This window comes from Triticum aestivum, chromosome 3B, assembly GCF_018294505.1.
Source record: "Triticum aestivum cultivar Chinese Spring chromosome 3B, IWGSC CS RefSeq v2.1, whole genome shotgun sequence".
Taxonomy (NCBI): Eukaryota; Viridiplantae; Streptophyta; class Magnoliopsida; order Poales; family Poaceae; genus Triticum; species Triticum aestivum.
In genome coordinates, this window is record NC_057801.1 from 34,688,339 (window position 1) to 34,713,361 (window position 25,023).

Sequence of the window (25,023 nt, forward strand, 5' to 3'; positions counted from 1 at the left end):
TTGTGAGGCGCGAAAAAATCCAAAAATGGTGAGTTGAAGGATCGAATCATGCCCACAAACACCCGACTGTTGCTAGCCACTCGAAGAAACAAGTCCTACCAACCAATGGCTAGCTCAAACCTTTAAGATCATACTCCAATGTCAGCTTGAAAACAATTTTTTTTGACCTTTTTAAACAATATATAAATTGCTGAATATTCTTGAAAACATGAATAATTTTGAAAATCCAAACATTTTTTGAAATATTCTTTACATTTTTAGAAATAGACCAAAAAAATTGAAACGTTTGAAATTCACAATTTGATTTGAAAACATGAAGCGTTTATAATAACATAAATTGATTTGGAATTTGTGATTATTTTGAAAAAGGAAACTTATTTTGAACATTCACAACAATTTTTTTAAATGTGTTTATTTAAACTCGGACATTATTCTAAATTTGCGAACATTTCACTAAAACAAGAATATTTTTCATATTTCGAACATTTTTAAAATGCAATTTTATTTGGAAAATCTCAAACAACTTTGGAAAACACAAAGAAAAATGGAACATTTTTTAAAATCCGAACCAATTTTGAATTGAGAACAAAGATTTAATATTCTGAACATTTTTTTAAACGGAATATATTTTAAAATTCCCAATATTTTTAAAACATTCAAATTTTTCTGATAGTATGATGTTTATTGAAATTTTTGACTAACACATCACATGACAAATTACTTAACACGTCTAAATAATATATGAACACGAAGAAACAAAGTGCGACGAAGCACTGTTGTCCCCTGCATACAAGAGTTCAGGCCAGGCTATGTACACCTGACACCGAGGAAAAATAGCCATCAATTGGTTAAGGCATCTCTCTCTTGAGCAGAAGAAACAAATCCATGGACCATGGTGCCCAGCTGCCTATTTATCCTGGCCGTCGCCATTGTTGTTACTAGCGGAGCGCTTGTCGACCAGCTCGACGTAGCCCCGGGCACACCATTGGTGGCGGAGGTGGGGATGAAACTTCTGCTAGTCCTTGTTGCCAAAAATTTGCTCGAGGACAAGTAGTTTTTTTTTGGAACAAAGGCTTAGGAAGAGCCCGACTTCAAATTAACAAAGGCATCAACCAACAAGGGATTACACAAGGCCATCATTACAGCCGGCTGGGAACAGAAAAGAAAAACAAACTGCAGATACATGGTGATGCTGAACCAGCTTACAAGCACCAAAGACTAGATGCCCTATAGAAGTAATCAAGATAAGCACTAGCTTGTAGTCGACGGAGTCCTCCGAGTGAACTTAAACTAGTAGGGCAGATAAAGAGGAACTTCGGGCGGTGCCAATGCCCAACGACGATGAACTGTGCCCTCATCTACCCTGGAAGGTGCACAACGAAAACATGCCGGTGCTCTCCAAATCCGGAGGGGACCCCTGCCCCTCGCCTTGGCTCGAAAGGCGACGGGCCGTCAAAAGATGGAATTGCTCCCCCTAGAGCAAGGAATGGACATGATTCTGGGCACCAAGGGTGATACTCATCTCGACACACCACCATGAGGGATACCAGACGAAAGTCCACGTCACGCCCCACTGTTACAAGCACGAAGAGGAGAAACTGCACAAGGGAGCTGTCAGTGAACAAACTAACAAGGAGGAAAAAATGGATCATCCATAAATGCACTAGTAGAAAAGGGGGCATCAGTCCCAGTTCGTAAGGGCCTTTAGTCCCCGTTCATCAACCGGGACTAAAGGGTCGTTACTAATGCCTCCCCTTTAGTCCCGGTTCAAACTGGAACCGGGACTAAAGGTCGCGGCCACGTGGAGCTCCAACCGGGACTAAAGGAAATTTTATGATTTTTTTTGAAATTTTTTTTGAAATTTTTTTATTTTCAAATTTCTGAATTATTTTAACCTCTAATCTCTAATCACCACCCCTCATCACTACTCAAATTATCCTCTAATCTCTAATCACCCCTCATCATTCCTAATCATCGAACTTCCCGAACGGTCACCCATCCTCCCACTCCCCCAGCCTGAGCACGCTTAACTTCCGGGTTCTATTCTCCCTCGTTTCCAAGTCTGCACTTGTTGTTTTCCTGACAATAGTAAGATGTCAATCCTATTCTCCCTCGTTTCCAAGTCTGCACTTGAGTTTGAAACTATTGTTTTAAAAAACAATAATTATTTAGTAACACTAATATTTCTTAAATAATTAGTTTGACCATTGTTTGACCACAGTTTGACCATAGTTTGACCAGATTCGACCAAAATTCAAAATAATTATTTAGTAACACTAATATTCTAGAATAATTAGTTTGACCATTGTTTGACCATTCTTTGACCACAGTTTGAATTGTTTTTGATTTTTTCCACTCTAGATCTTAAAAGCCCCGTAACTTTTTTTCTGTTAGGTTTTTGAGGATTTTGAAAATGTTTAACGGGGTTCCTCCCGTTAAATTCGGATGTAACTTTTCGAGTAGATGATTTTTCATATAAAAAACTTTTTCACCAAGTGAGTATGCAAAAGTTATGCCCATTTTACTAAATTCTAGAGAGATTTTGCAAATAAAGTCGAAAGTCACATTTGCAAATTTTCCCATCAACTAGACCATATATCACATGGGAAACTTATTTTTTTATTTTTTTGACACAAACGTGAGCGAGGAGGACGCAACACCCGCTGCAACCAGCGACAGCTCCCGCCGTCCCTCGCCACCCTCGCGGCCGAGGAAAAAGAGCGCCACCTTCTGCGACGCTGCTTGCAGCAGAAGGCAGCGCAGCCTCGCCGCCTGAGGCCGTCGCCTCGGCGTCCGGAGCCCTCCTGTCTCGAGCAGCAGATCCTCGCTGTAGCCGTCCTTGACGACCATGCAGACGTCGCCGGAGGTCTCCTCGGGTGGCAGCGAGGGGGGAAGGAGGCGGGAGGGTAGAGTCGACCGCTAGGGTTCGTCGCCACCCTAGTCACCCCAAGTGGAGCGAGGCGGGGGCTGCCTCGAGGACAAGTAGTTGGATCACATGGTCTTCGGGAAGTCGATGCCTGGGGCAACCACTACTGCTGGAGGGACCCTCCTTATCGGCTGAGGTTGTGATCCCGGTGGACTCTATCCCTAGCGCGGCGGCCCTGGTCTCCATTGATCAACATACGAACCAAGCCATATGCTAGCTCTCCACAAGATGCTCAACTATTTTCTTATTCTTCAATCTTGCCCTTCCAATTTGTTAATATTTTATTTTTAATTAATTGAGCACGTAGGAGTATATAAGTATTTTGTATTTTACTGAATAAAATACCACAACTATCCATTCACACATCCTTAAAATACTAGCACTTGGTAATGTCAAAGCGGTGATGCGCTATTTATCTACTCAATTTTGTTTATGAAATATTATCTACTCAATTGCCACTTATATAATCAATTATCAAAACATGTATGTTTCTTGTTTGGTGTGACTAGTGAACCACCATACTGGTTCATTGATTACTCAATTAGTTTAAGACTTCTTAGTGGTGGCGTCCTTCTGCGTCGTTGCCTTGTTGAAGGCATTCCTTGGATATGCTTTGACCCATTTTTCAGGATGAAAATCTAGATGATGGTTGGATCTGATGACGATGGCGCATGAGTGTCGCTTCTTTTCTGAAGGCATTATTGTTGTAGAACTTCATCGTACCTGTTGTGTCATGAGATGGTTGGTGCGGATACTACTAGAGTTTGCCAATAAAATTTGAACGATATGTTTTCTTTCTCGCCCACACACAACTTTGGTGTTTTATGACTTTGCTAGTTGCTGGCATGTTGTGTGCGTGTATGTGTGTGTGTGTGTGGGTGGGTGGGTGTTGTTTATGCTCACATTGTTTGTATTTTCTTGATGCTTCATTTTGAGCTAACAAAATCTACCTTTTGTCGAAAAAATGATTTAGCAAGTTTCATTAATTGCATAATCGGATGAGGCCGGACCAGAATAAGTACATGAAATAAAAAATAAGCGACATGGTTTGCTCAAATTTGATGGTACCTTCCGCAGTGCTGCGCGAAGTGGTGGGAACCTATTAAAGTGGAATTTTGTTGTATGGAGCATGGATGTTTTACGGGGACCAAAACTAAAAAATATATGTTTTAAAAAAATTATTATATCATTAAAAAAATCATTCTATATAAGCAGTATAATATAATAAAAAATTGACATGCATGTTGCATGACATGTTTGCATGTTGAGTGAAAGATGTTTGTGGGGATCACCAATTGTTAACAGGCGCTCGTAACCGCAGAGTTGTGGCCGGCCTTTCTAATCCGTCGGAGGACTAATTATTTGATGAGCTAGCTGCCTTGATGGATTCCTACTTGGAGGTGGCTAGCTAGCTGGAATGATAGCAGGCACCTTATACATGAACACGGGGACAAAATTACTGTTATGACTTATAAGGCTAACAAAATCCCGATTTGACCTCGTCTCAAAAGAAATTTCGATTCTGACCTTTTTGGGTGACGCCAACATCCCTGGCGTCTGGATTACAAAGCAGACGCCAGGATCCCTGGCGTCTGGCCCATGGCCCGCACTGCCCGCCTGCCCGTTGACCTGCTGACGTGGCAAAGGGGCCAGACGCCAGGGACCCTGGCGTCTGGCCCTGGTAAGTGGATAACCCCCACGGGCCGAGCCCACCCACCCATCTCTTTTCCTCCTGGCGGCGCACGAACAGAGGGCTTCCTCTCCTTCGCCCCTCTTCTCCCTCATACCAAATCCTCACCTGATCTACTCCATCCTCCACTCTAGTTCATGGATCTGGGCCCCCTAAGCATCCTTGAGGTATTCTCCCCCGTCTCCTCCAATTTATTTGGGTTGAGTCCTCTTCTTTTTGATGCATTATTCAACACTAGGTGATGTTAGATGATTAGATGGTTTCTTTGTTTTAGGAAATTGTTTGTAGTTGATAGATGATTTGGTAGGCAGTAGATGATGTGTAGTTGAACATGTAGGCAAAATCAATTCCTTTTTGTGCATATGTTGTCCATAGGAAAAAAATTTAACTAAGAGGGGTGATTTTTGTATGTAAAATAGACTTGTTTGATAATTTGGTTTGATAGGATGTGTGTTTGTGGTATAACAATATAGTTGAATTTAAATATGATGTCTCTATGTGTAGATAATCTTATTGTTGGCATACTTTATTTGCAAAAGATATGGTGAAATTTGGTACTCTAGATGATATGCATATGTGACACCATATTATTTGACAAATTTATTTGATTGAGATGATGTTGGTATGTTTGAGAAGAATTATGTGGTTATGTTTGAGAAGAATGGTGTGTTCATATGGCATAACTTGGAGAAGAAAATTGTATTGTTTTATATTGTTCATGTATTCATATATGTTTGTGATTTGTTTTGTAGGATGGCGGATGATGATGGACCTTGGTATGCCGGATTAATCGATGAGTGGGATAAGGAGCATCGTGCTCGTGCCATTGAGAATGGAAAGGTAAGAAGCAAGACTTGTCAAATTTCTTTATTTCTCATTTGTGTTCTTGTATTGATCAAAACATCACTTTATTTGCAGCTTGTAGTTGCTATGCGCATGAGGGGTCATTCCGCTGATGGCTTTACTTACGACCCGCGGTACGAGCCTTATATTCGGAGATTGGGTCTTCTCCCATTCGTGTTGCAGTTTAAGCGACCCGCTCCGCCGGTGAACCACGCGGCGTTGACCGCACTTGTGGATCGTTGGAGGCCGGAGACTCACTCGTTCCACCTTCCATGTGGGGAGATGACGATGACCCTAGAGGACATGGCTATGATAAGCGGCCTTCCTATCGACAGACAAGCTGTTACCGGTCGTGTCAGCGTCGTTAATTGGCAAGAACGGACGGGCATTTTAATTGGTGTTCAGCCCGACGACCCTCAAAAAGGCAATGCTGATATCGCGAGAGTGAGGCATTCTTGGCTAAAACTAGTCAGAGGAGACACCAATCCGTGCCCTCAGGGTGCCAATGACGTGGTTGTGCAGCAGTACGCGCGGGCCTATCTTTGGTATGTACTAACCAAGGTAGTCTTCTCAGATGCAACCGGGAACTCAGCCCTCTGGATGTTCTTGGAGCTACTCAATAACTGGGATACCCAGTATAGCTAGGGTTTGGCCGCACTAGCATATTTGTATCGTCAGGTAAGCGATATTTGCAACCATTTATCTTGCATTTGTCATGCGCCTCCATATCTAACATGTTTGTTTGATTGCAGCTTGACTTGGCGTGTCGGAGGAAGGGAGATACATCCTCATTGTCTGGGTTTGTTTGGAGCCTATCCGTGTGGATGTGGGAGTGGGTCCCGGTTGGACGGCCTGATTTCAAGAACCCCCTCATGGCAAACCCACGGGGTAATCATGACGGGTTGCATGATGATGATCCATATTGGCGCCCTACGCTTGCTTACTATTGGGAACAAGTGACAGTCTACACAGGAAGCTCGCATGTGCGATACAAGTGCTATATGAACGAGCTGGACACCTTGACTGCTGAGCAGGTTTTGAGAAGTTCGGTGAGATAAAATTTAGTCAAGAATGAAACTTATGTAGCTAACAATGTATCTCTTTATTTTGCAGGTATATTGGTTTCCTTATGTGGAAGATCGTGACTTTGATCTTAATGAGATGTGCACGCGTGATAGCCATCTTTGGCGGGCGAGGTGCCCAATGATATGCTTCTTCGCAGTCGAGTGGCACTTTGTAAACCATGTGGCAAGACAATTTGGAAGAAGACAAGGTATTCCAATTGAGGAGAGCAAGGAGGAAATGCTATCTCTGCATCGGTAAGCAAGCATGCCTTGAGTATGTAGTAGAGCATTGAATAAGTCAATGTTTGCTAATGCTTTGTCCCGTGCATCATTTGTAGGTTCGATCGAAGGAACAATCAGGATATATCAGATTGGGTAAACAAACACCTTGCGTGGATAGAAATTTGGAATCAAAGAGACACGTTAGTGCAATCAGAGAATAGACCTCATAATCAGTCAGCATATTAGAAGTATCAAGTGTGGTATGCGGATCGTTACCGGTTAAAGATGAAGCCTAGTTGGACTCATGAGGAGTGGTCGGAGTTGGTGTCTGAAGACCCGGAGACTGCACAAGGTTATCAAACCTTCAACACGGCTATGAGAGACACCAGAGGGGTTCACGTTGACTATGCACCGATGCATGATGAAATGGTAGTCTGTTTGACCTATTCTAACATACTTGCATCATGTTGTCTTCTTTCAAATACATAAGTTTGGTGTGTTCATGAATTGCAGGGCAGAGAGTTGCTTCTGTGCGTCAACGATGCCAATGTTGCACTGAGTCATCCACCTGGTGGTGCATTATCTGAGAGGACTCTTAGGAGCACGATGGAGGTGTGATCAATATATTATAAAAGTTTCTTTTCGCGGATTATTTATGTGCATCTCATATCATAGCATATTTTGTCTTATTGCAGAAGTTCAAGAAGCGGTTTCATAAGATGGCAGCAATGCTTTCTTGCCATGGTGCTCAGTCCAGTGACGTGTATGCACCTGGTAGCCGCGCCGCCACAGCTAATAGACGGCGTTATCTACAGAACGATGAGGACATGGAGGAGGAGTTCGATGAAGAGGAGCCAGCACACCAAGAGGAGCCAACACATCATGAGGAGCAAGAGTATGATGCAACACATCAAGAGGATCATGAGTATGATGTTGATGCTCTACAACCATCACAGGTTACACAACCGACACAAGGCAATGCTTGCTCTAGGAAAGGCAAAGCCATAGCTAAGACACCAGGCAAGAAAGGTAGAAAGAAGAAATGGAGCACACAATTCCATAGTCCGGAGTATCCTCATAAGCTTATCCCAATAGGAATGCAAAGATATAAGGCCAACACTGAGGCGGAGGAGGAGGCATACAACGAAGAGGAGGAGGAGGAGACTAGCGAAGAGGAGGAGCCTACACTTGCAACCATTGCGAAGAGAGGAAGGAGGAAGTAAGCTCCTTGTTGTCGTGGTAAAAACTTCTTAGGTTGTCTTGAATTTGGTGTCTTATGTATGCACTTGATGTCTTATGTATGCATGAATTTGTCGTGATGAAAAATCTGTGGACTTGTTGTCGTTTGTATGCAAGAATTTGTCGTGGTGAAAATTCTGTGAAATGTGCTATCTTCTGTGTTCTATGAACCTGTCATATTATTATATATGTGCTATCTTCCTGTGTCAAATAGCATGTCAAATATTATGCTAACTAGGGTTTTCACAAAACTATAATACATTAAACCAACCAAAAAGTAGGGGTGGAGTTGATTTACCTTCTAGTTTCGAAATCCTAAAGATCCAACGGTGAAACCGGCCCGATTCGTGAGACATTTGAGGGGGGTTAGGGTGCTGGATGAGGGAGTGACGTTGGCAGGGCTAGAGGTGAGAGTGGGTGGATATGAATGAAATGAGAGGGGTAGAGGTGGAGATGAATGGATGAGAGGGCTATAGGTGGGCCCAAAAAATCTTATCCACTCGAATCTTATCCATCAGACAGATAACTGCAAAAATGCTCTCTGGATACCAGACGCCACGGACCTTGGCGTCTGGATGTCCATCAGACACATCAGACAGGGTGTCTGATCTCCTGCGCGAGCAAAATGAGCCAGACGCCAGGGTCCCTGGCGTCTGGGTGTGGGAGGCAGACGCCATGAACCTTGGCGTCTGGGGTGTCCATCAGACACATCAGGCATGTGTCTGGTCTTCTGCGTGAGCAAAACGATCCAGACGCCAGGGTCCCTGGCGTCTGGGTGGGGGAGGCAGACGCCATGAACCTTGGCGTCTGGGGTGTCCATCAGACACATCAGGCATATGTCTGGTCTACTGCGTGAGCAAAATGAACCAGACGCCATGGACCTTGGCGTCTGGGTGTGGACCTGGTGTTTTTGCACACACTTCTGTCTTTTGTTAATGTTTTTGCTTAGCAACTTGTAGCGCACACTGTTAAGTATGAACAAAGCATGCTAGTCTCAACCAAAAATATGAACAAAGCATACTAACTAGTCTCGAATGACGAACATAGTTTGCACATTCTCAAATAGTCTCGAATTACAAGTTCATCATACACGATGTCTCGAATGACATAAGTAGTTCATGATCACACAAGGTCTCGAATAACAAGTTGATACATTAAACAAAGTCTCGACAGTTCATCATCGACGCCGGTGCCTTTCCATTTGTCTACTGAGTAGTACGGGGCCACTTTCCCTTCTTGTCACGTGCCTCGTCCTCCTCTCGTGCATCGCGAGCCCTTGCAAGTTTTCTTGCCCTCTCTTCTTGACGAGCCTCCTTCTCTTTGCGTGCCCTCTCTTCCTCACGCTTCTTGCGCTCACGAGCCTCCTTCTCACGACGCTCCCGCTCCAATCCCCGTGCATAGGACTCCTCGAATAGGCGCTGCCTCCGTAACCAATCTCGACGTTGGTCCTCTTGGACATCTTTTGGTACCTCGTGATCTATCCAAGTGAAGTACTTGCAAAGTGGAGGAGGGGACTACATATAAACCATGTTTTTGTTAGACATATGAGTGACAACTTGTTGATGTTTTTTGTATGTACACCTAACATACCGGTGGTATGTCATATGCGTTAGTTGGCCTTCGACGATCATGTGCATAGTTGGGACACACGAAAAACCTTCTACCTTCTATCCATGACTTGTTGCGGTCAGTGGACACCTTCAGCTTGCAAACATCAGCACACCAACATGATGGTGTGGGAACATCCTTCTCCTTCTCCTTGTCCAAACTGGCCTCCATCCACGTCTTCTGCATGTCCTCTTGGTCCGCGCACACCGGCCTCGTCCTGGAACCGAATGAAGCCATGCCTACAAAAAGAACAATTGTTAGCACAAGACATAAAGAGAGTAAATGCGTAAATACAGTAAATGAATAAATGCTAGGAATTGTATGAACAAATAATATACCATTATTATTAGATCAACCATCTGGATTAAGCAAATAACCGAAGGCCGATCCATTATCAACCATTCCTCTACGACCACCACCACCTCTAGCACTTGTGCTTCCTCTCCGACCACCACCACCTTTAGCACTTGTGCCTGCTCGACCACCACCTCTAGAATTTGTGCTACCTCGACCACCACCTCTAGGACTTGTGCTAGCTCGACCACCACCACTAGCACTTGTGCTTGCTCGACCACCACCTCTAGCACTTGTGCTAGCTCGACCACCACCTCTAGCACTTGTACTCCCTCTACGAACACTAGCACCTCTAGCACTTGTGCTCCCTCTACGACCATCATTTCAATTCTATCGAATATGATAACTTGTTGCCGTGAAGACTTGCTTGCTTGTAACTGCAACCATTCATCAACCTTTTTCGGATACTCCTTTTTTTCACCTATCCATTTTGCAGTCTCTTCAGAATGCCTCTGAAAGTACTCATTAAGCTTGAAGAAGGTGTACTCCACTATTGCAGTCACCGGCAATGCACGAGCACCCTTCAAGACATTGTTGAAACATTCTACCAGATTGCTCGTCATGTCGCCATATCGCCAACCACCATCCTCATGAGCATGTGCCCACTTGTGCTTCTCGCTTAAATTCCTAGTTAAGAAGTCTTTCCCCCCTTCGTTCACCGCTGCAAAGAGTTTCTTGTACCGAGCATCGAAACCTTGGGTGGTGAAGGCCACACACACATGGGTAAGGTCTTTGCTGAGCTCCTTGCTCTTACATGCTCGGTAAAAGTTGGCCACGAAATGCCTCATGCACCATCTGTGGTGAAGCTTTGGAAATCCTAGAATAACAATGTCCATTGCCTTGAGTATGCCATGATGCCGGTCCGATATGATGCATACCTCCCTAGCCCCAATCATGTTCTGCCTAACATGACCCATGAACCACTCCCAGTTGTCTTGGTGCTCGGAAGGCACCAAAGCAAATGCACACGGCAACACATTGTCGTTTGATGAGTGCGCCATTGCTACCATTAGTGTGCCCTTGTATCTACCGGTCAAGAACGTGCCATCTATAGACAAGACCGGACAAAATGCTGAAACACCTTCACACATTGTCCATAACTCCAGAAGGCACGGTGGAACACTCCCTCGTGATCCTCGACCACATGAAACATGCCCGGGTTCCTATGTGCAATGGCGGCCAACAACCTTGGGAGCTGGTTGTATGCTTCTTCATAACCACCATACAACATCCTAATAGCATTTGCCTTTGCCTTCCATGCCTTCCCATACTTGACTTCATAACCAAATTGTTTTTTCACCGTCCGCATGAGAAACCGCACTTTCACAGTGGGATCAAAGCCTATGTCTTTCATCCATTTGTATCCGAGATACTCAGATGTGAGTTGACGGTGTGTCTTTCTAAGTCGCTTAGATGGAGGTTTGCATCTATGAGTGGCAACACAACTTTTTAACACCCATTCTTCGGTTTCTTTAAGCTTTCTTGCACGAACCTTCCATGGGCATCCTTCTTGCTCACACACCACGGTGTAACGCAACATCATGTCAGAGTGCTCAACATAAAATGGCCTATGGTTTCGAATGGCATAGTCAGCCAACCAAAACTTCAGCATAGGCAAGCTCAGAAACTTCACTCCTTTCTTCAAATAAGCATTCTCGTCCTCATTCTCCACCCTTGGTTCTCCTGGATCCGGGCATGGTGTTGGCTCAATCCCCGTCATTCTCATTCCACCGTCAACAACAACTTTATGGGCAAGGCTGAGATCTTTAAACAAGTGAGTTCTTTTTTGTAAGCTCGTCAGCTCAAAGTGGATTTGGTTCTCCTCCTTTGTGAATCCATCCTCGTCCAACTGTTCAACTGGACCCTCGTCATCTGAGTCATACGCATATTGACGCCTAAAAGGCAAGTCACCAACATCATTACCATGAAACCCTTCCTCTTGCTCTTCGTCGTCATCATAAGCATCTTCATCCTCTTGAATTACTCCGTCACTAGCAATCACCTCAACTTCATTTGCTTAGCTAGTTGGTGGTTCGCTAGAAGCATTGGGGGCATACAACTCAACCTCATTTGCTTTGATAGATGGTACACAGGGATGTGGTGGGGGATAAACATTGGGGGCATCAACCACAACCCTATGCTCAACAAGTGGCACCATTGTCCTCTCGCTCATGTCATCCATTGGGGAAGAGACATGCCGGTTCAAATCAAAGGTAAACCGAGGAGATTCAACCTTGGTGGCAAACAATTCGAGTGACTTGTTTTTCGATTGGGATACTTTTTCCTTGTATACATCCCAATGCAAATCCGAGGTGATAGGCATACTTTTCAAGCGAGATTTGGCTCCAACTCCAACATCATACCTTCCTATTAACTTAACATCAACATTGGTGTCCATCCACTTCAAAACTTGTCTCACTTTTGCAACAACATCCTCATAACTAGGGCTTGTATCAAAAACCAATGGTTCCTCACCCGTGTCGGCATTGTTACTCAAGAATGCCTCCTTGTCAATGTAATGAACATTAACAAGTCTCTCCATCTAAAAATAACATGAATGCATTTAAGACTTCAATGAGAATTGGTGTTTATCCAAATACATCTTATTATATCCAAATCATATCAACACTAAATTATTGGTGATGTCCACAAAAGTATCACTAATTAACACACACTAAGCAAAGTTAACCCTAATCACTAACTAACCCTAACCCCCAATCTTTCTACTCAAAAAACATATATTCCTACTACACACCATGCATAGCACTATATTATCAAAGTTAACCAAGCCATTCACACTAACATAAGGGGGAGAAAACATGAACTAGGGTTCCACCAACATGTATAAAATGCAACCAAAATAACAAGATTTAACAAAAAATAATTGGATGATTTGGGGGAGATTACCAAGAGCAGCAAAGTGATGGAAAGATCCACCTAAGGGATGCACCTTTTGGAGAGGATTTGAGGGGGAGCTTGAGGGGTAGGAGAGAGTATGAGAGCTCCAAGTGTTCTTCAAGCTCGGGTTGTGGATTGGGGAAAGTGTGTGGGGTGGGTCCCACACACTCTCCCGTGGGTTATCCACTTACCAGGGCCAGACGCCAGGGTCCCTGGCGTCTGGCCCCTTTGCCACGTCAGCAGGTCAACGGGCAGGCGGGCAGTGCGGGCCAGGGGCCAGACGCCAGGGATCCTGGCGTCTGCTTCGCAACCCAGACACCAGGGATGTTGGCGTCACCTAAAAAGGTCAGAAACGAATTTTTTTCCAAAGCGAGGTCAAATCGGGATTTTGTTAGCCTTATAGGTCATAACAGTAATTTTGTCCGAACACGGCGCTACACATGACCGATTTGAATATTTGGTGGTTACAGGAGTGTGTCCCTCCTTTCGCCGCCGATCCGCGATGTGCGCGTCTGGAACGAGATCCTCTGACTTGGGAACACCTACTGCAGAGGGACGTTGTACAACCTGCACCGTCCATCAGGCATCCAACGACACACGCATGGACTACAGCCTGTGCTATCCTTCTTGCTCCGTGGAAACAGAAATAAGCGGCCCACGCGGCCCAGTCCGACACTAGCGAGGGAAAAAAAGGCGCCAACAGCCGCCAGGAGTACACAGAACAGCGCCAAAGTTGAACGGAAGAAGATCCCGACGGCCAGCTGGGACGGCTGCTCTGCTCGTCAATCTCAGTAAGTCTCCATGGTCCTTTCTCTGACATCTAACACGCGAATAAAACTCTGCAATTGATTGAACTTCCACCATCAGATTACTTTAGAAATTGATCAAATTTCCCTTTTCTGATGGAAGAAGCAACCTGCTAGTTGATCGGAAGGAGATCCCCGGCACCTGACGGAGACGGCTACTGTTTTTTGGCAATCACAGAAATTGTTCTCTGATTGAACATAAAAACATACTTATTTATTTAATTTCCAGGGACCAATCACAGATGATATATTTACCGGGTCATGGTGAAGTACTACTGTTTTTGGGCAATCATGTGCTTTATACTTGAATGAGAACACAAACAAGCATGGTTTTGGCAAATTTGGCCATTCAGTTCAGTTCTAGGTTCTAGTTGCTCAATCCCTTCTGCACCTGCAAGTTGTCTTTTGTTCAACACCCTGGTTGTCATCTCTTTTGTTCAATGCACCTGCAAGTTCTCTATGCATGCTCATTGTACATTCAGCAGCCAAAACAAGCATTATGACTTGCAAGTCATTGTATTCCTGGAAGAACATGTTCTCAAATTGTCAACAACAGGTGCTATCTTCTGTAATTAACAACATCAGTATTATGCTCTCGAATGGACAATCTTATATATCAGAACGATACAATAGTCAGAGTATACAGAACTTCAGTGATTCACATTCAATATTTGTAACAATAATCACACTCAAATTCACTAAACTCCACTCACATGATTACAATTTGGATACGAAATTCAATCACACTATTCACTGGAGTATACACTAAATTCAAATCAATTACAAGCTTAAATTGGCATTTCGCCTGGGTGTCAGCCGCTTCTCTGTTGTTGTTGCTGCTTGTCTGCATAACTGAGACTTCAGACACCTGTTCAGCAAGGAAAGCAAGCACCGAACTAATGCAACACGATTCAAGCAGCAGAGCAATCTTCCCAGAAGAATCGGCGGCGTCGACGATGCTTGGTCCGCAGCTCAACGGCCTCGACGGCTCCGGTGGCGTCTCACCCTGTACACGGCCGCGGCTGGCTTCGCCGCCTCGACGGCTAGGCAGCGTCACGCCTTGGAAGGGGCAACGGCTGGCTCCGTCGCTCCACGGCTACGCTGCTTGCGCCCTGATGGAACAGCGACTGCTCTTCACCACCTGCGTAGCGAACCCTAGGGAGATACAAGAGCGACTGGCCGATGACGGTGGCGATGGAGTGAGGCGAGAGCGATGGGTAGCGTCAGACTGGGCCGATGGGCCGCATCTTTCAGTTTCCACCCGAGCGAAACTGTGAGTATTGTAGGATGCGTGGTGGACGGTGTTAGAGTTGTGTCGAATATAGTGTACAAGGTAGGTTACAGTTGGACTTGTAGTTGGACTTGTAGTTGTATCATGTTTACATAGGATGTGGAGTCGTCTCCTAGTAGGACACTTGTATCATAGGCCTCTCTTATATAGCGGGGGTAGACACACGATGTAACCTATGCCAACATAATAGCACCGGAACACAGGGGAAGCCGGCGGCATGTGCTGGTGTCCAGGGCGACCGGATGCGGTATTGTAGCGGTGTCATGGGGAGGGGCGCCCATAGTCAAGCCCCGGGGATGTAGCCATATCGGTGAACCTCATTAACAAATCTCGGTGTTGTGCTCGTGCGATTGTTTGGTCCTCGGATGATTGACGGTATGCCTCGGATTTATTCTAACAAGTGGTATCAGAGCAAAGTTTAAAGAGGTCACGGAAGTTGATTTAGAGGAAAGCGATGAAGACCGGCTGTGGAGGCATGACATACCTGCGGCAGCGATCGGAGATCGTCGCATATAAAGCAATTGGAAGCAGCTGGCTAGTTGATCGGAAGCATTGGCTGGTGGCCAGAGTCGAGATTGAAAAAGAGCAATCGGAAGCGGACTCGGTGAGATTGGATCAGCGGAAGGCTTGCGTGTGCGCATTGCGGCAGCAGGGACGTGCGTGCGGCGATCGGTCAGCGCATCGGCGCATCGATCGGGCGAGCGTACTCGTCGTACGCGTGCATCATGGCAGCGGAGGCTGCAGCCCAGGCAGGGCAATACGGCCCAAGGCCCAGTCGGATGCGGCTGGGCGGATGGCCGCTCGCTGGCCAATGGCTGGGCTGGCCATGCTGAACAAGGCCGGATGGTGCTACACGTGCAAAGGCCAAGACGTGAGAGATTTGTTTTGGACAAAAAAAAGGGCACGGGTGTTCATACTTCACATGAGACGAGCGTGCGTGTGTGTCCTTCGGGCAGGAAGATGTTTCTCTTTGCTGCTATAAGGGTACGTGGAGATGCACTAGCAAATAGTGGCGAGGAAAATAATTGTGCAAAGAATTCTTCGGGTCGGATTTGCATGGAAGTTTTCCTGTCAAGATTGCTTGGAGGGCTTGGAGATTATGTGAAGTGGAGGACAGCATGTCGTGCAGCCAGAATAGTTCGGCTGGGTCGGACTGGACAGTCTGACGGGATCGACGCAAGTCGGTTGGTACAGAAGACGGTGGTGGTATCAGCGACGACGACGTAAGAGCGTGATGCTGATGGTGACCGACTTCTGGGCATGGAAACACGTGGCGCAGGCCCCGAGGGCTTGTGTGGCTTCGACAAGACTATGGCGCGGAGTTGATTCAAGGTGGTGTATACACGGAGCTTGAAGTCGATGAGGCGCGTGGGTGGACTGATCATCTACCATGGAGTCATGTTGAAGGTGGAGCTGGATTGAGGGGCTACGGTGTAAGGATCCTGAGAATCGAAGCCTATTCAGCGGGGAAAAGCGAGTGACGCGTAGTTCAGACTGGAGCCCAAGGGTGTGATAGAAGCGTAAAACTCGTCATCGGTCGGTGATGATCGGTGGTACTCTGCAGTGGGGGTTGAGTGGTGTGGTCTTGCGACCCTTGAGACTCGATCGGGATAGCGGAGGCTCGACGCGGTAATAGCGGCGAGGCGTGCGGTATGCACGGTGCATGGAGACGGACCAGGGCTCTGGTGGTCATACATGTGGTGAGACAACTGCGAATTTTACTCGGGATGACTACAAGCAATGGTGAAATTCTTTCAAGTTTCAGACAGGCGGTCAAGAAAGGAGCGGTGATGTTGAGTTCAGGTAACTCTTATATGTGACACCCAATATGTGAGTTGTTCACTTTCACGCAGGTCAGTGATCGGTGTGTGATGGCGTTGACAGATACTCCAAAAGTTGGGAGCACAATGTAGAGTAATGAGGAACTTAATTTTGCTCGAGTGTTGACTGTGGTCAAGAAAAGAAGGGACTACAAGTTGCAGGTGGAGTCACATGGAGTCTTTGGAGTAGCAGCGGTGCTCATGGAATAAACTCAAGTCCAATGTACATGGAAGTTTGACGCATGGACGAACTCAAGGTGGTGGAGAATATTCGCCAAGGTGGAGTTTGTTAGAGTTGTGTCGAATATAGTGTACAAGATAGGTTACAGTTGGACTTGTAGTTTGACTTGTAGTTGTATCGTGTTTACATAGGATGTGGAGTCGTGTCCTAGTAGGACACTTGTATCCTAGGCCTCTCTTATATAGCGGGGGTAGACACACGATGTAACCTATGCCAACATAATAGCACCGGAACGCAGGGGAAGCCGGCGGCATGTGCCGGTGTCCAGGGCGACCGGGTGCGGTATTGTAGCGGTGTCATGGGAAGGAGCGCCCATAGTCAAGCCCCGGGGATGTAACCATATCAGTGAACCTCGTTAACAAATTTTGGTGTCGTGCTCGTGTGATTGCTTGGTCTTCGGATGATTGACGATACGCCTCGGATTTATTCTAAGAGACGGTGCAACGCTAAGGACGTTCCTCTGCAGTAGAACTTCCCTACGTCAGAGGATCTCGTTCCGCGCGTCTGGATCTCTTTCCTGTGTACTGCTGCAACGTGATCTTGTACACGGCCATCAACGACGGCAGCACCACCCATACTGTCCTCCATGATGTGAACAGAGATGGTACTGTGCGTGGTGGCTGGCACATGCTGAATCAGATCTGGCAGCGTGCGTCATGGGCAGGATGGATCTAGCGGGATCTAGCCTGTGCTGGATTGGCGGGCGGCCGGTGGTGGTGCTCCAAAAGTGCTTGATGCGGTGGATGGCTGGAACACACCTCTATAAATGTACACACGTATATTCTATCTTTATGAACATCTTTGAAAGACTGAGCCGGCATATCATTTTGAAATTTATGAAGTCATCGTAGGCGCCTCGTCGTCGACGGGAACGTCTCCTTTCATTGAATGTCCATTTTCAGAAATCTTAAAATAAATCTAAGAATAAATGCGAACACCAGGACTTGAACCCTGGTGGGCTGGGGATACCACAGTCCCTCTAACAATCTAACCATAGGTTGATTCACGTGGCACACTGATTTGGCCGTAGGGCTTCGCCTGCCAGGCTTACCTATGCCTCCCGCCCTCACGACGGTCTGTCTTTACTGGACATTTGTCTTGCTTCGGTGATGGTTTGGGTGTGCCACACATTGGCGCCAGCTCCTAGCATGCGCGGCCGTTGTTTGCATGGTACGATCGGCCGTCGCAGCAAATGCCCGGTCAGTGGTGTTCACTTTGATTCGTGATTCCGGTGCTGACTGGGACATTGCAGCATGACTTCTTCACTAGCAACTTGGTGGCGGAAACACAGAGGACTTCGTCTATGACGGTTCACTCTATGCATTTTGAAACCGAACCAAAAAATCATACTGAAAATAAACCGAATCGAACAAATTTTACGGTTTTTATGGTCTCTGGTTTTGGTATGGTATGAACTTTTTATACCGTTTTAAACTTTGGTTTTTATAGTATATACCGAAAAACTGAACGGTTAAACGAATAAACAGAAGTAGAAAATAAATTTATATTTTTTGAGGGAAACAACCATACAAGTTATGTTTTTCTTGTACATGAGTCAAATTCACTACCAAGCACGTACACTTTTCTCATAACATAGTCATTTTTCTCTTTAAACAATGCAAAGCACGCCCATAACCATCAAGGGATGAATCAATTCATGCATATATATACTATTTGTGTAAAATAGAATGTGTTTTGAGTCATAAATTTGTAAATTGTTATTACGCCATTTTCAAATTCGCATCAACTTTGCTTATTATGGTATATACCAAAATCATACCAAAATAATTTGGTATATATCGAAACCAAACCATATTTTAATTTTATACCGTATTTACCAAAGTATTAATACCGTACAAACCGAAAAACCATATAAAGCGAACCATGTAAACCGAATAAACCGAACGCACAGAGTGAATGACGGTGAATGCAAGGCCTCAAGTTCGGGGGTGAAAACTCTAGGTTTCGCCTTCGCTGGTCGTACCTGGCCACTGGTGGTTTATGCTTCCTTGTTGAAGGCATTGTCTGGAAATACTCGGTCCTTCTCTTGCGAGTCGAAACCCATGATCTAGCGTACGTGGTTCAATCCAGTGATGACGGTGTTCATGCATCATTTCCTTGCTGAAGGTGTCGCTGTTGGGGGAACCTTCTCGTTGTTCAGGTGTTGTCAACGGCAGTGGTAGTAGTTGGTGTTTTGCTGCAGTGGGTTGTTCACCTTTCCTTGACCCCTATGGGTCCTTTTTTTTCTTTTCTTTTTTGGTTGTGTGCATTCTAATTATGCAGAGACCAGGTATATACTCTTATGTTCGTGTCTGCTTGATGCGACATTATGAATCAAGTAAAGAACGCCCATTTATCATAGAGGTGTGTCCTCCTACGTTATTTCTTTCTTCCCAACTGCGTTATTTATCCGACCGTCCGCAGGCGAACCCAGGGAGCAGGACTAGTGTGGACAGCGCAGGCCAGCTGTGGGAATATTGTTGAGTGATTGCATTCATGTGTTCAAACCACAACGCAGCCACCATCGCACGAAACTAAAAACCACTAAGGCGCTGATTGGATTGGCTTTTCACGGCGTCATACACCTGTAATATATACGGACCTTCATCCGTCGTTTTCATTTCCAGGCAAAAATCTGGTGTGGCCGGTGTTATACAGCTGTAAAATAAATACAGGTGTATAAAAATACATCGATACCAAGTGGAGCCTAACATGAAAACAGTGCCAGGTCTAGTAAGTTTTGTCTATAAATAGCACCTCCCACCAGCTCAAGTTGCAATGCACAACACACAGTAAAGACACATACACCAGATAGAGAGAGAGAGGGGAGGGAGGGAGTTTTGGGTGACCATGGAGGGTGTGGTGATCAGACACCAGACAGTGGAGGTGAACGGCATCTCGATGCATGTGGCGAAAGCCGGTCCTAAGGTGGACGCCAAGGGGGCGGTGTTGTTCCTGCATGGCTTCCCGGAGCTGTGGTACTCGTGGCTCCATCAGATGGAGCACTTGGCGATTCGTGGTTATCATTGCGTCGCGCCTGACCTCCGTGGCTATGGTGGCACCACTGCGCCACTCGATGTGGCCTCTTACACCCCCTTTCACATTGTTGGTGACCTTGTTGCCCTCCTCAACACCTTAGGGATAGCAAAGGCACAATTAAGCTTATTTCGTAACCAAATAATATAGTCTGTTTTTGGATTACCCAGAGAAGCACATGAGCACGCACACACATACAACACACGCCCACCACACGCGGGCAGGTATACACCTGCAAATCAGATGCTTACACTGATTAAGATCCAAAACAAATTATGGCATCTCATAGAACATATTTTGTTTAATTGTTAGAATTTGAAAATGCATTCTCGCTTTTCCAAGTGAATTCATAAGCCTTTTGTTTTATTGTTGGGCAAAACCAAACTTTTCTAGATTTTTGGTTAATATCAATGCAGATTTATTGTGCAATATAATCCATAAGCCGTCTGCTGCATATATGAAAGTTCTAACTGATGTAATTTTGACCTCATAACATACGCACCATGGTTGAATGAAGGTGTTTTTGGTGGGGCACGACTGGGGCGCACTCATCGCATGGTACATGTGTCTGTTCCGTCCGGAGCGTGTGACGGCACTCGTGAACACTAGTATCGCCTTCATGCGCCACATCATGATCCGCACCGGCCCCGACTTCGTAAATCCCATAGAGTACTTCAACCGCGCATACGGCTCCAACTACTACGTGTGCCGCTTCCAGGCAAGCCACTAGCATGCATTTGTCCGGAACATTCAACTGGTACCCGCATTATCAGATGCCCACAACAAACTATTGCAAAAAAAATCATTACACAACGTATATATGCATATGGTTCACTTACAGGAGCCAGGAGTCGCGGAGAAGCAGTTCGCACCGGCGCACGCCAAGCGCCTCATGAGGCAGTTGTTGTGCCATTGCTTTAGCCATGGCGTGTTCTGTGATGAGGAGATGGATGACAACAAGTTCCCGACATCTCCGCTTCCGCCTTGGCTCACCGAGGCCGACATTGACTACTTTGTCACCTCCTTCGAAAAGACTGGCTTCACTGGTGCCATCAACTACTACCGAAACTTAGACAAGAACTGCGAGCTGGCAGCGCCGTGGGCGGATGCCAAACTGCAGGTGCCGACCAAGTACATCGTGGGGGACGGTGACATCACATACAACTTTGAGGGGATCCAGGAATACATCCACGACGGTGGCTTTAAGGAGGATGTTCCACTCCTTGATGAGGTGGTCGTCATCCCCGGTGCCGGCCACTTTATCCAGCAGGAGAGGGCCCAGAACATCAGCGACCATATCTATGACTTCATCATCAAGTTCTGATCCCGAAGTCCAGATGGACTCAAACTATCCATGTGCTTGCGATTGTCACTGTTTGATCTTGCGCTTGTCTGTTTATTGTAATGTCATCTGTTTATCTTTATGTTCCCATTCAAGGTGCGTACATAGATTGTTATATATTGTATCTAGTGGCGGAGGACGGTAAAAAATTAAGTTGGGGCGAACTCTGAAGCATAATTTCTTTTGATACAAAACCAACACAGATAACACACACCACTGTACACTAATATTTTTAAATGATCCTAAATAGAATAACCAGATACAAAGGAAATGTAAACATGTTTGTCTAAATAGAAAAAATCATCTAAAACATATCCATTAATAATGAAGCTTTAATGGCGCCTAGAAGAACCAGGCAATGGCAGTGCCATGTCCTTCTTTTGAAAATTTTCTTTAATTTTACCAAAATCAAAACTTTTGAATATCCCACGCTCAATGTAACACACCATGAAGCCACGTGTCGAATTTGTATTCTCCGTTTCCACGGAATTCACTTAATCTACGAACAGAATGTGTTCTAGCATTGCGACTTTCATGGGTACTTGGATTGAAGCTACTGCCACTACCAACAGCCTAAAAATATCTTGTCAAATGTGCAACCCATCCCGAGGTCCTGATTCCCCAAGTCCAAATGGATTCAAATGTCTCCGACCGCATTGTAGATTGTTATGTCATTCTCTGAAAATGACACTAAAATTCAGAAACATACCTCTCCCGTTCGTATTTGGGAACCTTTTTCTCCTCCTATCCATCTTCGTCCGAATGCCCGATATCGCTAGTCGCTACTGTTGGCTGCCGGCCTAAAGCGCAGCCTTAACGCCGTGGCGCCGCCCACACGCAGACTGCCGCCCACACGCAGACTGCAGTCCTGCTGGGCGCCGGCCCCGCCCCAGTGCGCGCTCCTGCTGGCTGCTGCTGCTTGCCGGCGGCAACTGGAGCCGCTGCTTGTCGCGCCTACAGCCTGCAGATGCTAACACTGACGCTCCGACTGCATCTGCACGAACTGAACAAGTGCAGTTCAGTTGAGCAGTTAATTTTTTCTTTTGAGAAACTCGCCACTTTATTAATCAAGGATGTTCATAGGTACATGCCGTGGATCATTGGGATTGCCCAGCCACACATGTCTACCTAAACTTAGATTACAAGCAAACTTGGCGAGATTGTGAGCCTCGAAATTATGGTACCGTGGCTCATGAACAAAAGAACAAAAAGCAAAACTACCACTATGGTTCATTATTTCATGTACTACTGCCGCATGAGAACCTCCCTTGTTTATATCGTTCACCACTCCCAGGCAGTCGGACGCCACTTTTAATCTCTGCACTAGTAAATCATCTGCCAGTGCCATCGCTTCCCTGCATGCCTATGTTTCCAACATGGTTGGGTCAATTACCCCTCGGTAAAGCATAGCCGAGGATCCAAGATACATCCCCATGTGATCACGACACGCTGCTGTTACAGCACCACCACGGAAATTGCGTGCCATAGCTCCATCTACATTGATCTTCACTTCACCCTTCGCCAGGGCCAACCACCGCTGGGTCGGATTCTGTTGGACCCCCGATCCCTCTTGCTGACGCACCACTGGTTTGGGAACCTGATCCAACTCTGATATGTAGTGATCAACAAAAGACGAAGTTTGCCCTGGAGATTGGAAGATCCCTTCGTGTATTGCTTGTCTCCGTGCAAACCAGATCGACCAAAGGGTCGTTAACTGAACCTGCAACCCTGTGTGCGTGTTGGGCCGAGGTCATGTCCGTGTGCATGGGCTGGAGGCCATGTAAGGTGGCCCAACGTGGCAGCTACTATGTATACGTCTCACCGAACCAGAAAGCAGCGAGTGTTTAGACTTTAGAATGATCTGCTTACCCCTTTGCCAAAGCTCCTCCTCACCTACTCCATTCTCTTCCTTTCTTCTAATTCTCGATCGCGATTCCCAGGGTGCTACAATCTGGTAATAAGAGCCTTTAAAAAAAATTCACCACCTCGCCGCTGCCAACGATCTCTTACCCTCTCAATCCACCTGTAAATTCCATAGGGTCAGGCGCGAGCTGCTCTGACGAGCTCGCTCGAAATACTGCCCGGGATTCAGTCGATTTGGAGCAAGACCAGGGCACTGCCATCTAAGCCCTCAGCGCAGACACGCCGTGTTCTCGACGCCATGTCGGAGACCACGGACAAGCTTCAGAGCATGCTTGAGACCGTCATCTGCCGCCTCGACGTGAATCAGAAGACTGCCGACGAGCACCACCAACCACAGGTCGCCTACAACTACAACGACCAGGACTCCAATGAGCTCAAGCATCTCTCGAAGCAGATCGACCTCACACAGGCAGATGTGGACGAGGCCCACAAGTCACGTGGGCTCCTCCGTGCATGCACCACCACCGTCGCCCCCTCTGCCGGCCCGCCCCACGCCGCTGCCCCTCTGCACAAACGGCGGGACGCAGCTGTCGTTTGCACGGCCGGACAACCACGATGCCACCGCTACTTATTCAGCACTCGCCCACGGCGTTAAACCATGCTCACAGCACGGATCACCACACAAAACCGCTTACGCATGATTTTCGGCGTTTCGACGGCGACACCCAGCGCATCTGGCTTAATCGGTGCACTTCTTAGTGCTGCTCTGTAGTCTGTACATGGATGGACTGGCCACGATGTGCCTGCAGTCGTTTCATCCGACCCACCCGGGCAGACATGGCCAACATTCAGAGCAGTTGTTGAAGCAGAATTTGGACCGGAGGAATTTGAAGTGCAGATGCATCAGTTGGTTTAGTTGCGTCAGACAGGGACTGTGCAAGACTATCGTCAGCAGTTCGATACCTCTGATGTACCATCGGCTGTCCTTGGACCCAACCCTGAGCACGCAGTTCTTCAACTCCCGGTTTATGCTTGGACTAAGGGACAAATTATGACTGGGAGTCCGCTTACAAGCTCCTACCAGTATCACTCGAGATGTGGTGTTTGCTCGAATTCAGGAAGAGGAACTAGAAACAAAGACACCGTGCCACCACATTGTTCCCGTGGGCCGGCCACCGCCTGCTCCACCAGCACCCATTCAGGCACACGCCGCCGCCCTTCCTTGGCCCGGCAACAACGAGAGTAGGCCGAGGAACGACAGCTCATGGAATTCAGACAAGCCAACGGCCTCTATTTCTGTGTTGGCGACAATTACTCGCGCGAGCATAAGTGCAAATGCACGGGGAAGATACTCATGATAGAAGTAGGCGATTTTGGAGAGATTCTCTCATATGATACAGTGCACGCTCTGCAAGACAAGACAGCTCTTGGCTCCTTCATTTTCATAGACAAGACAGCTCGACATCAACGTGCTACTCAAGGCAGATGGTTTCTAGAATGTTCATGAATTTCAACAAAAATGTTCACAACTTCAATTTTTTTTGCACATTATAGAAACTTTGCTGATTTTTTTTAAAAAAATCATAAAAAAAAATTATTATGAATTGTGAAAAACGTTCGTTGACTCGAACCATGTTTGCTAATTCAAAAAATTCATTTATTTTTAAAAGTTCATGCATTAAAAAATGTTCATCTAACAAAAAAATGTTGATGAATTTCAAAAGTATTACCAAATTAATAAAATGTCCATCGATTCAAAAGATGCTCCCGGGTTTTTTTA

At 46.1% G+C, this 25,023-nt stretch overlaps 1 protein-coding gene across 1 annotated transcript; it reads left to right on the forward strand.

Annotated features, from left to right (window-relative positions):
- Positions 1-19,807: 19,807 nt before the first annotated feature.
- On the forward strand, positions 19,808-21,362 carry LOC123064591 (epoxide hydrolase A-like). Its single transcript, XM_044488043.1, has 3 exons — positions 19,808-20,152; positions 20,556-20,756; positions 20,880-21,362. Exons 1-3 carry the CDS (start codon positions 19,853-19,855, stop codon positions 21,360-21,362), a joined length of 984 nt encoding a protein of 327 aa, XP_044343978.1. The 5' UTR covers positions 19,808-19,852.
- The last annotated feature ends 3,661 nt before the right edge of the window (positions 21,363-25,023 follow it).